This window comes from Talpa occidentalis, unplaced genomic scaffold (assembly GCF_014898055.3).
Source record: "Talpa occidentalis isolate TD23 unplaced genomic scaffold, MPIMG_talOcc4v2.1 talOcc4.3, whole genome shotgun sequence".
In the NCBI taxonomy this organism is placed as follows: domain Eukaryota; kingdom Metazoa; phylum Chordata; class Mammalia; order Eulipotyphla; family Talpidae; genus Talpa; species Talpa occidentalis.
In genome coordinates this window covers 101,404,377-101,418,173 of record NW_023603184.1, presented here as the reverse complement: position 1 = coordinate 101,418,173, position 13,797 = coordinate 101,404,377, and the positions used below count along the sequence as shown (strand labels likewise).

The 13,797-nt window shown below is 37.2% G+C and overlaps 1 protein-coding gene across 1 annotated transcript in view; it reads right to left on the bottom strand.

Moving 5' to 3' along the window:
- Positions 1-341: 341 nt before the first annotated feature.
- MYO3B (myosin IIIB) overlaps positions 342-13,797 on the bottom strand; it is a 165,548-nt gene continuing 152,092 nt past the window's right edge. Inside the window, exons 23-24 of the mRNA XM_054699457.1 lie at positions 1,374-1,434; positions 342-458 (exon numbers count right to left, since the gene is read on the bottom strand). Coding sequence (XP_054555432.1) covers positions 342-458; positions 1,374-1,434 — 178 coding nt within the window. The remainder of the gene's footprint in view (positions 459-1,373; positions 1,435-13,797) is intronic.

The following is a 13,797-nucleotide window of genomic DNA, read 5'->3' as shown; positions in this document are numbered from 1 at the left end:
CTTAGATTTTGATACTGAATGACTTACTCCACTAAAAATTGGTCAACTGTTTATCTTTCCTTTAACAAAATAAAGTTTTGAAGCAGTTCCCTAGTTTGAGGTAAAGGGAAAATTATGGCCTTTGGTATTCATTTTCTTCCTCCAAAAAAGTAAATGAAGCTGGCATGGCGAGGCAGTCCACTGCTACCTTTAATACAATTTTTGCTTCCAGCCTTTATGATTTCCAAAACCTAAGTTTTTTGCAAACATTAGGTCACATTACTTTCTGAGCCCTTGTGAACTGTCTTGCCCAAGCTATTAAAAAGTACATGCACATGAGAATGGTAGGAGCAGCAGGCCATTCAGAATTTCTTCTTACCAGGTTTTGCAGGGGCTCCCCTCGAGGGACTTAGTCCTTGGTAATCTGGTGCAGCATGGTATGTCGAAGAAGACAGCGAATCAATCCCAGAAACCGAGTGCTTCAGAAAGACCGAGTAGGAGAAAGATTATTTTTATCCTCTGATGAAGCAGCTTTAAGGACATGGCTTCCATTTAACTTAGGGACCTTTAACCTTAACCATATGTTAAATATATTGGGGTCATGTTATGAATTGCACCTGTCCTCATTAGACTTGAATGGAAATTCTCTCTTAGGGCAATTAGTAACAAAGTCTCAATGCCTTTTCCTTCATTTATTTTCTCCTCTGAACAAATCAAACTAGGCCCCTCTTCAATTAATTCTAGTGCAGAATATTAAAACTTCTATGTGCTGATTTTCTCCTACACTTAATTTTTATCCCTAAGAAAGAAAAAAAACATATAGGAAGGTATTAATCTATTTAACATTTCTAAGTACATCATCCAAAGGATTTTGTTTTTTTAATCTTACATATGCTCAGCAGAGTTACTGGCAAAAACTGTACATTTCCTTCATTTCATCCTTTCAACATCAAATAGTAGGCAGCAAAAATTGGATCAGACTTCAAAGCCTGCTGTGGGCTCCAAGTCACAGAGAGACGCCTCCATTTCACATATTGAATTCGAGCAGGATATCAAAGTGCTACCAAAGAACCTCGGGTCCTTACTCAGAAAGAGGCTCTAACATCTGTAGAGAGTGGAGTGCACAGACAAATCACCTCGGGGAGCAGCTAGCATTTATTCTCAGCAGCAAATTTCCAGGCTTTTGATTCTCTCTTCGCTGTACCACCCTGTCTCTCTGCTGAACCACAGTTCTTTAGCAAGCTAGGCTTTTGTCTCAAAGACTTCAAAATATCACTAACAGTTTCATGTTTGGATGTGCTGACCAAGCAGCCACAGACAGGCTTCATGACCATGGACTTGAGTAAGTATGAAATAAGGATACACTATCACCTAGGAATCAGATGCCCAGCTACCTTATTTGGATGTCCTGCGATGATATCACACCCTTTTGGCGCACTCTGGGCTTGTGAATGCCTAAAAAAATAAAAATAATAGTAAAAATTTTGAAAAGATTTGAAAAGGACAATTAAAGAAAACTTAAAGAAGTTATCCTCCAAAATGTACCAGAACATACTCTTTAATTAAGCTTCCACTGTTTCCCTTTCCAGTCCATTGTTAAAAGACCATGGTCAACTTAATGCATCCTACTAGGTGTTGCTCCTACATCCATGGTCATCCTGAGACCCTAAGACATAAGATACTGTAGGGGCAGGAATGGACGAAGCAGGATCTTTATGATCTAAGCAGATGGGTGAAGGAGAGCGTCCCGGAGCCCTCAGTGGCTTTTGCAGGGGTGCTGGGGGGCTGGGAGGCTGGCAGGCCCTCAGCCCATCTTCATTCTTTCTGGGCTCTTTAGCCTTCTCTGGTGATCTCGGCTTCTCTTCTGCTCTTGTGGTTCTGCTCTCTGCTTCTGCTGGCGTCTCTGTGATGCCGACTTTATAAGCCCAGTCTCAGCCAGGTGAATCCCATCTACTTAGCCCTACTCCAGGTGCCAGCCATCAGGCATGCATTCAGGACCACAAGGATCCATTATCGATCCTAATGGCAGGAGGGCAGAAAAGCCTGATACTTTTTTTTACTTTACCCTACAGATACCTTTTTAATGTTGTGTGATGCAACCTGGTTTATTATTGAGCTGTCACAAACTTTACCAACGAAGTTGATGCTAAAGCTACACTTTCTACCCTATTAATCACATTGGTTGAAAACTCACAGATTCCGTAGTCAAATAAGCTTGGGAAATGCTGAGCTGTACATAGTTTAAGAGGTTTCCTCACTGCAGGAATGACTGTTCATAATTACAATATGCAATTACAAGTTTTTAAAATATGGGAGGGAACGATGTAGGGTTTTCTAAACTCATTTAACTGAGAAACTTAAAAAGTGATAACCTACTAACATCTATTAAGATATTAATGTTTCAAGGAGCAAAATTTGGAAGTATCAATTGTGCCCTGTTCCTAATGTCTACTAATTGGAACACACTGTATGAAGTGTGATAATTATAAGATACAGTTAAAGTAGGAGACACATCTTACATTATCTTTCAGAAGGAATAACCAACAGAGCAGAAAGCACTGACTTGTGGAGGGGAAATCTATGTCCTAACCTCTTCCCTCACTGCTGCAAGATGCCTGCTCTCTCTCTCTCTCTGCTTCCTTTCTCACACACACGAGCACTTATGTGTGCATGTATGGGCACACTTGCACGCTTTTGCAATAGTCTGTATTCCATTTCCCTCATCTATAAAATGAGGGAATTGAAATTCTCTTGAAGTCTTTTTAGTTCTATATTAATCTTATTCTTTATTTAAAATGACAAATTCATTTTCTGAAGCTTTCATGAATAGTTCATGGATGTTTTCTTAAAAATGATCTATTTACAGTAGATTATAAGATAATGATTTAAAATTACCACATCAGCACCTAGGGAAGCGCCCCCTGCAAGCACCCACTGTGGCATCAAGTTCCATAAAAATAGTTGTGGATCTGCTTTATTTTATACTCTGTTATGTTGGGACCTCCAACTAATGTCTTTTCTTCCTCAAGAAGGAAATGAACCTCCTAAGAACTTTTCAAGTTTGCATAATTTTTGAGGAATCAAAGGCCAATGACAGAGTTTCCAGCTTCTAGGGGTTGACTTATCAGTATGACTCCCTCCTCCCATCTAATGTTTCTATGTGCTACATTTTTAAGTCAGTAGAGGTGGAGTGGAGAGTGTTCACAGATTAGAGAGTATGTGATTCAACAAAGTTAACCGGGTTTCTTACCTAAAAGGCTTCCCAGGGCCTTTAAGTTAATAATATACACAATGAAACCCCAAAAGAGGAGAAGAATGGGCAGCATTTCCAGGTATTTTTGCAGTGGAAACCCTTCTCCCTTGGAGCATGTCAGAGGCCTTTTGGTTCTTAGGAAACACTGATCAGAGCAGCGTTAGTTGAAACAATTCCAATTTGATTTTAAAAAATAGAGTAAGTCAATTTTCTTCAAAAATCTAACAGCCTCAATTCCTTTGTAGCAATTTCATCAGTTATCGTCAGTTGCCTCAGTGACCTGAGACTGGCAGTGAGCGGATACTGTTTTGCAAGCTGTCACTACCAAAATAAGGAGCAGCACAATCATATCAAATAACCCACACATACTGCATGCATAGATGCCACCAGGCATGGGTACATGCTTATCTCAAGTAATATTTCCAACAATCATGTGGATTGGTTTTATTTTTATACCCATTTTATAGGTGAGGGAATTAAGATCAGGAAACTAATAACACGCTTCATGACATGACCAGTAAACAGTGCAGTATAAGGACTTGCTGACTTAGAAACGGAGACTCCAAAGGGAAATTATTGATTCATGCAAGGATTACCAACTGCTTTAGATAAATGGTTGATAGGGAACAGGGGACTTATGTGGGGCCAATGTACCACCACAAAGCATCATTCTTTCAAGTCACAGGGGGAACAGGTACACTGGAGAAATCAGGTCTCCCTCTTAAATTAGTGCCAAACTTGGTGCCTCTAATGTCCAGACAAAATTGTCTTGTGATGGGAGACAGTATGAAGTATTTTTTCTTTTGGTCAAAAATATTTAACTTGTATATAATAAAGTTTAGATCTAAATTACAGTTCACTCAAAATATAGGGTATGAGGATAAACTAAGACTACAAGAAACTAAATAAACAAATATAGAAGGTGAGTTATTTTATGGGATAATTGATTCAATTTCTTAAAAAGTCAGTGTTGTAAAAAAAAAAAAAAAAGGGACTACTGTACATTACAGGGGATTTAAGGGCATAACAGCCTGATGTATGTAATGTCCTAATTTGGGTCCTGTTTGGGCAAACCAATGAAAAAGACATCCTCAGGACAGTTGGGAAATTTTGACTACAGATTGGCATTAGATGATATTAAGGAATTATTATTCACTTTGAAACTTTAAAACTTTTTATTCACTTCAAAAATATTTTAAATTATTCATTTAATATATAAATAAAATAGTATTTTGAGTCTGTAGAAAAATCTTTTAAAAGTGACACTGTACTCACCTTCATTAGGAATCACATGCTAAGTAGTAAAAGCTATGAATCTGGCATCAGAGGGTACTGAAAAGGAGGTAGTATACGTGTATGTGTATGCGTGTGTATTTCTAGGGCTCCCATAGCCTCTCAGAGGCCATGACTCAAGTCACAAGCAGATTGCCTCAGGGCTCAACTGCTTCACTGCAATCATTTCATTACACAGGGGGTTTCTAGGGAAGATGGAAATTCTGTCATTGTTGAGAACTGCTCAACAGTATTTGCCCTTAAAAAAAGCTCTCAAACGAAACTCATACCTGCTTTCCTCTATTTAAACCCTGAACACAGGGCCTCCCTTGTGGCATAGGGGTTAAGTCTCAGCACTATCACCACTGCAGCCTGAGTTCAGTCCCCAGCCACGGAGTTAACCCACATACTGTGCAACAGACCTCTCCTATCTGGCCCACTGCTCCCCTTAGCAGTGTCTTTTAGTAGATTTGCTCATTCTGCTCCCCATTCTGTCTCTGGTGTATCCTCTCACCAATCCCCCCAACTCTTGCCTCTACCACAGTTCTTGTATAAATAAATAAATAAATAAATAAATAAATAAATAAATAAATGTTTTAAAAAATAAAAAAATAAACCCTGAATGAAGTGTGACTGGATGAGAGGCAGGGTGAAGTTCACTCCTGAATACATGGCTACTGAAAATGTCTGGCATTTTTTTTCTGGAGTAAAGATCCATGAAGCCATCTGGCTTTGTCACGCTGAGCTGACAGTACTAGCTAGAGTCACGAGAGTCCAAGGACTGGGTCTCAGTTTTACAGACTCCAAAATTCAGTTTGCCAATTCATTGAGATGTGATGATTTTGGGGGGAACTGACTTGCAAACAAACCAGAAAAGTCATATTTGAAAAAGAACTGGCAGTGTGTGATTTTACAATGAGTAGTATAATTCAGGCTATACTTTTCTCCTCAGTAGTTTGATATACTCTGCAGACCAAATTACACATTAGAATTAGAATAAAGCAGTGAGTTCTTTGAGGATCTGATCAAATAAACTGGTTTTGTAACTGGCCTTTTTCTTAACTTTGCTAGAATCATAAGTCTTTTCCCTTGGGCAGGAGTAGAGACACACTGGCTACCCTTGGACTCCTGTTTACATAAGTCCATTTAAATATATTTGTGCAGTTTTTATTAACTTTGATAAAATTTTCCATATTATATCTTATCTTTTATCAATTATAGTTTAGAAAGTCTTCTGAGACTCACTGAGAAACCCATTAGTTGTTTACACTTGAAAACATCTTCCAAAACATCTTTTAATTTAAAACCAGGATAGGTTGGAGCTAATTCATTGTGGGTGGATTTTTGCTAGCTTCCAGCTCTCTCTAGATTTAGGAGTAGTTCTCATTGTAAACTCATGTCTTACTTGGTAGCCTTGGGAGAAAGGCTAATCAGCATAACCAAGCAAATTTGTTCCTGCTTCTTTGATAACTTTGAACAAAATCTTTCATACATGGGGTTCTACTCTTAATAAAAAGAGGTCAATTTCTTGTTCCCAAGAAGAGGAGCCAATTTTCCCCACAGAAAGTATTTTCAGATCAGTATATTTTAACAAGGTAGGGAGGCAAGTTTCAGACAACTAAGTGATACAATTTTCCTTATAGAAGTTATTAGCATGGAAAATAGTAGGAAATACACACATGTTCAGAAATGACTTCAATAAGTTCAAGTTCTGAAGGTAAATTAAGACATTTAAGGACATCAGAGAATACTACCCATGTAAAAGATCTGTGCCAACCTGAACACTAACAGGATTGCGTATGAACCGGCCACAAACAACCCCACTGGCAAGTCAAGCATTCTTATGTAACTTTTACAAGAAATCCGAACACGCTTAGGGCTGAGAGTATAAATGTGGAACAACACCCAGACCTTCCCACATGGTCACTGTGCATTTACCCTTCCCTGATTTGCATTAGGTAGATGTCATTACATATTCTTCCATGGTTTATGCCTAAATATTTTTGAAAGCAGAGGATTGGAGACAATAAAATGTTTTTTTTTGTTTTTTGTTTTTTTTTTTAAAGAGTAATTTTTTTAATTTTTTATTTATACAAGCACTTGGTACAGTCAGAAGCACGGGAGGGTGAGAGAATTCACCAGAGCCAGAGCGGGGAACAGAACAGACAGACCAAGGAAATACACTGCTGAGGGGAGCACTGGGCACTGCAGGAGAGGTCTGTGTGCCATGTGGGACGCTCGCTGGCCGCCGGGGATCGAACCGGCGCTGCAGAGCCTGTGGGCAGCTTCACAGCCCAGCACTCAACCACTGCGCCACCAGGGAGGCCCGACAATAAAATGTTTTAAGAGGAAAATGATCATGTTAAGTTCAAAGGCACCCCAAATATGTAAATTAATGCATGTTATTACCAAAACTGGAAAATTCAAATATCCAGAATCTTTTTGGTTTTTTTCTATTCACCATCACCACAATAAATAAGCAGCTGTTAAGGACCCACTAAAGATTTATATTTCCATAATTTTGTCTAGATGCTTGTCTTCTCTCTTGCCTACTTGGTCATAGCATCTTTATTCTTTAGTTTAGGTGTCAGCAACTCTGAAGAGCCTTTCCTGCCCATCCTTACCCCAGCCACACCTTCCACTCAGGGCAAAGCTTGAGATTCCCTGGTGTGTTTTCCCAATCCACTGAGCATCACTGCACTGTAAACTTGGTTCTGTAACTGACTAGTCTGATGATAAATTATGTTCAATTTAAAGTGTCTACATATTATGTACTAAAGGTGAGATTTATCATTTTTTTGATCAAGGTAGAGAGAGCAAAGAGCAAGTCCCAGAAGCCATTTGCCCTTTGAGATCTCAGACCTGTTGCCATTGCTGTGATGTCTTCTCATCTGTATTTTTGTTGATGAAAATGCTCCAAATTTCCAACTGTTCTGAATAATCACCAATCACTAATTAATGAAAGTGGAAATGACTCAAAGAACTGGTGGTACAAGATTTCCCTTTTTTTCCTCTTTTGTAGTAAAAAAAAAAATTTGGTTCAAAAAAATACATATTTTCTGATGTACTTTACAAAATGCAGACTTTAAGGAGAAGAAAATAAACCTCGAGGATATTTTCTGATGGGATATCCTTCGGATATAATTGCTATTAATATCTTGGTGTATATCTTTACTATATCTTTACAGGTGCTTTTCCATATGTAATATACATTAAAAATAATGTCTCATGATATATTTGCCATTTAACCTACCTTTTCTCAGTGTGAGCATCTTTCCATGTTTGTGCATAATATACAAGTAAGCAAATGTGCATGTATGTCACATATGATTGTATATTATACTGAGTGGTTAACATAAGTGACTTAACCCCCTATTTTTGGATTTTTCCCCCAGTTTTATATTATAAATTGCATCATCAAATATTCTGTGCATATAATTAATTTGGTTATTTTTTAGGGTAAATCTTAAGGCAATTCGGTCTAAGGGTGAGCAGTTTTTTGGCCTATTTTAAGAATTTTCAGTATTATCAAATTCTTCTCTATAAAGCAACAAACATTAACACTCATATTCACAAAAGTAAGAAAGGACCTATTTCTTACCATATCACTGACACAAGTTATTATCAGTATTTTTAATCTTTGCTTATCTCTGGCAAAAAAAAAAATAGGTCCACATTATCTTAATTGGTATTTCTGATTTCTAAAGAAGGAAAACATTATTCCTGGGATTTAACATATTATGAAGAAAATAGAATATAAGAAAAGTGAAAATAAATGTTTACAACTTTGTCTTTTTTCTCATTAAGTTTGGCTGCTTGGTAACTTTTATGACTATTTTTAATACATACCTAATATCACTCCCAACTAGTACACTGCTGAGTTGAATGTGCAAGATATACTATGTGCATATTATTTGCGCTTGTACACACAATTATGGTAAGTTTTTGAACATTGCTCAAGGATATATTCATGAAAAGGCTGATAAATGTTTCATAGTGCCATCACTCTAAGTTAGCATGATTTGACTTAATTATTTATGCTAATTTCCCAAATCTCACTGAGCCCTTTAAATTTAATCATATTTGTTTGCCTCATTGCTTTTCCCTACCTTGAACCCATGTAGCCATAATTTGTCAGTAGTTACATTCTCATTTTCTTTTTGTCATTCTTTGCCTATTTTATTGCAGGCAGTTACCACTGTATAAGGACTAAAGGAGGAGCAGAGACTTTTCTTCAATCTGCTGAGGATGCTTGCTATTAGAAAAAAGGACAGTCAACTGAGAGCCACCTATAAAACTTATTTCAGTTCTTTGTTGACAAATGATAAAGCCAAGAAGAAATAACCTTCAGGCCCTGGGCGGGAAACTAAGATACTGTAGGGAGAAAGAACAGTGCAATCTGAAGGAATGCAAAGCATATGACAATTGGACTGAGAGCCTCACTGCAGCCAGAACAGCTGAACAACACTTCACTATGCTGAGAACTTGATTAAATCACCTCATTTAATGCTCACTTCAGCACTAGCTGGATAGGTCCTGGCAGTGTCCACATTTTACAGGCAATGTTTGGGCTATTTAGGGACCCAGATACAAACCCAGATCTGGTGGACACAGAGCCTGTGCTCTAAGCCCAGTACCACTTTGTTACTATTCTCTTCCAGATATTCACACAATAGATTTGGGATCTAGTGAGCAACACCTGGGTGACTATATTTAGTTCTAGAAACTTGCCAGGAGGCAGATTAAATTAAACTTGATTCTGTCCAGAGATAGTCCTTGAACTGTGATCTGCTGACCTTCTACTTGCCGTGTTTTATTAACTAATCTTAAGACAATACATACTTGTGCCATAGGTTTTTCAGTGCTAAGCCTTAAGATGCTGTATGATTTTCAAAAAACACTAATTCGAAAGGAAATTCACAGTCCCATGTTTATTGCAGTTTGGCTATTTACAAGTCAAACTATGGTAATAACCTAAGTGCCCCAAAACAGATAAATGGATCAAGAAGATGTGGTATATATACACAACGGAATACTACTTGGTAATCAAAAAAGATAAACTCATGTCAAGTACAGCAACAATGGTGGAGCTGGAATGGAGTATGCTAAATAAAATAAGCCATAAGACAAATACCACATGGTGTCACTTATATGTGGAATATAGAGAAACCAAAAAAAAAAAGGGGCAATATAAAAAAAAATTTAAAAACTAACCCTTGATGGGAATGCAAACTGGTCCAACCACTGTGGAAAACTGTGTAGAGATTTCCTCAAACTACTAAAAGCGGAGCTACCATATGACCCAGCAATTCTACTCCTAGAAATCTACCCAAAGGACACAAAAACATTAATTAAAAAGGATACCTCACCCCTATGCTTACTGCAGCACTGTTTATAATGTTAAGATATGGAAACAACCCAGATGCCCAAAAACATATGACTGGATCAAGAAGACATATATATACATAATGAAATACTATTCAGCAATCAAAAAAGATAAACTCATGCCATTCGCAGCAACATAGGTGGAGCTAGAAGGGATCATGCTCAGTGAAATAAGTCAGAAGGAAAAAGAAAAAGATCAGATGGTTTCACTTATAGGAGGAATATAGGGGAAACAAATAAGAGATCAGGGAAAAAAATGATAAAAAAAACTAGCAGGCAACTATAGATCAGAGACATTCTGCAAGGGAGGGGGAGGAGAGGGATCAAGACAAGGGAGAAAAGAGCACAAGGGACTATGGTGATGGTTCACAGGTTGACAGGTGGTGGGAATTTTATAGGGAACACACCTGAAAGGAGAAAGCTTACAAGCATGCATTGTACAAAAATGAATTATGTAAAAAATATATATCTAATCAAATAAAAAATACTAAAATACTAAAAAAAAACAACCAACCAAGCAACAAAAACTAACCCTTGAAAGGTGACTATAGAACTGAAGCATCCAGAAGGGGAGGGATACAAGCAACTATGGTGGTTGACTAAAGGTGCTTTGTTTGATGGGTGTGCTACAGTAACTACACCTGAAGGGGGAGAGCCTATTCTTCCAAAATATTACCGAGGATGTAAACCAACAGTACATTTAGAAAAAATTTAAAAATAAGACAAAATCTTTAAAAAAAAATTAAATTGTAATGAAAGTTTATATATGATTTTAAGAACATATTTTATATGTGTAACATAAGGTCCAAAATAGCCCTCTACATATCATTGCACAAATATTTATTGTGCAATGTCCTTTAATTTGTCTCCTACTGTTATTAGGGATACAGCAGTGAACAAGGAGATCTAAGATGCCTATGTTCATAAGAACCTACATTCTAGCAGATGAGGCAGACAAATGGAAGAATATGTTAGCATATTAAATAAAAGTGTGTGTCAAAGAAGAACATTAAAGCAGGGAAGGAGCACAAGAAGTGTTAGAAGCAGGGTCTGGAACTTTAGGTTGAGTGGCTGCAGAAGATGACATTTGAGTAAGATCTTAATAAAGAAGAATTGTTATCTTTGAAATTGTTTTCAATCAAAAGTTCCCAGAGGCAAAAACACTACACGTCATGTCACATAGAGATGGCAGGACTACTGTAAAGACTTGGTAAAAGTTTACCAACCATGTCATGGCATACACTCATGATATGCATATTCATGATAAATTAATTCTAAAGTATGTGGGGAGTAGTGTCCAGATAGAAACAGGACAACCAGTTAAATTTGAATTCCAGGTAAATATTCAATAATTATTTTTAATATAAATTCTTTTTCAAATACTTCATGGGAGACATAATTAAAAATTTTGTTGTTGTTTACATAACATTCAAATTTAAGTGCATATCCTATATCCTACATTTCCATTTGTTAATAGTATAACAATTCAAACTGGGGGAAATCAGCCCCTTGTTCTTCATCAGCATAATATAAATAAAAACACAACCTGGTGCAAAAAAGATTACATATATAGCTTTCAGGCAGAACAAAATAATAATATAAGACAATAGAATTTTAAAAGGATTAAATTAAGAGCTGTGTACCAGGTCAGAATTTGTAAATAAAATTTCAATACATACTTAGTAATGTGTTACATGTTTTGTAATTCTGTAAACCTGAAAGACAAATTCCTGAACTTGAAAGCTTCAGGCTTGAGAGAGAAGGAAGATGATGACTCATCTCTGGAGTGGTTTCCTTTCTGTAAAGTGGCTTTCTTTTTTGTAACACTTTAAAGGCTGGATTTGACCAGGGCATAGACTTGTGAAGGCAAAGGAAACCTCAGAGACTATCTACTATGTCTTTTTTCATGTTGTAATTAGGGAAATTGAATCTCAGAGGGGCGATGTGACCTGTTCAAGTAAGAGGGACAGAGACAGTGTAACATCATGTTCCCTGGATGATGCTGTTATGTGCAATGCCCATCCAAAAGACAAAATTTAACTGTTTTCCTCCTTTAATTCTGAGAGCAGTGTCCAGTTCAGGAAAAGAGAAGCATGAAACCATGAAATGAAGTGAACCATGAACATGATGAGGCCCAAAGACAGGTGAGGGAGGGGGTGTGAGAGTAGCGAGGAACATTTTAGGGAATTAAAAAAAAACAAACAACCCACCCACCCAAGTGAAACAAGATAGCATGCAGTGAGTGTTGACTAGACAGCAATGTCACGGTGGAGAAGCTCAAGGACAGACACCAAACCGTACATGTTGATGTGGATAGAGCTATAGGTGTGAGTGGAGAATGATTAGCAGTTAAAGAGAAAGTGGCTGATGAACTGCCATCCATGAGAGTGAAGAAGCACTAACTTAATTTTTTATTTTGATTTAATTTTATATGTATAGAAAAGATGCACGAATAGTATAAGAATTCTGTATATTCTTAGCAGATTCTCTGAATATTGTCAGTATATATATTTGCCTTATCTCTTCACACCTTCTCTTGGTGTTTGTATGCTTAAATCCATACACATATACAAACACACACCATTTTTATAAGCCATTTGATTGCCAGTTGTACCTGATATCTTCTCATCTGAAATACTTCAGCGTATCTTTTATATGACCACATTATAATGATCTAAGTCAGGAAATTAAGTTATATACTATCATCCAATGTATTGACTGTATTCATATTTTGCCAATTTTTCCTATGATGTCTTCTACAGAAAAAGAAAATCCTGCATCATATACTGCATTCAGTTGCCGTGTTTCTTTCATCTGGAACATTTCCTCAGTCATCCTGAAACCTCTAGGCCGGTCATTTTGGAAGAGGTTCCGTTTGGTTTGTCTGCTGTTTTTCTTATGATTAAATTCAGGTTATGCACATATGACAGGAAATCCACTGAAGTGATGGGGTGTTCTTCTCATTTTGTCCAATTTCTGGTCTGGCTAACTTTGTTTAAGGTGGTATCTGCTAGGTTTCCCCAAGGTCCTTTTATAATTAAGTATCTTATGGTGATTTACTCTGAGAGTACACAAAGAAGCTTGTTATTCCTTGAACTTTCACTTGCTAGTTTTAGCATCCATTGATGTTTCTTGCTTGAAACAATGCTTATTCTGGTAGTTGTCAAATGGTGGTTCTCTAGTTTTATCATTCCTTCTACATTTATTATTTTACATTTATTGCAAGGAAAAGCTTAACACCTTTCCTTTCTCCCTTTTCTTCCTTCCCTCCCTTCAATTTGGGTTAATTCTATTTTACTTAATACATTATATTCTTTTAAAAAATTTCTTCTTTTTTTAAAAAGATTTTTATTTATTTATGCATAGAAGAACTGGGGTCTGGACCAGAGGTGTGGGGGTCAAAGGATTCACCAAAGACAGAGTGGGGAGCAGAACAGGTGGATCTACTGAAACACACTGCTAAGGGGAGCAACGGGCGAGACAGGAGAGGTCTGCTGTGCTATCTGTGGGTAAGCTCCCTGGCTGGGCATTGAACTCAGGTGGCAGTGGCAAGAGCATGGTAGCGCTGAGATTTAACTCCTGCACCACCAGGGAGGACTTACATTATAATTTTTTATTATTTACTTGATATTGTCCTCAGTCTGGCATTGGGTTATTTTTAAAAGGTTGGGAGTAACAAACAAATATTTCAGAAAAGAATGCATAATATATATACCAAGATTATACCAAGAAAGGTAGATGCCTCAACAGTAACTTCCCTATTACTCTATTTCTAGTGTTTTTATGTGTCAGATGAGATGCCTTATACTTTGTATATGTCATTTAACTTGCATGTGGTAGATACCGTGTCATTTTATTTGCCATTTAAAGATGAGGAAATGGAGGCTCTGAGAAATTAAGTAAGCTCA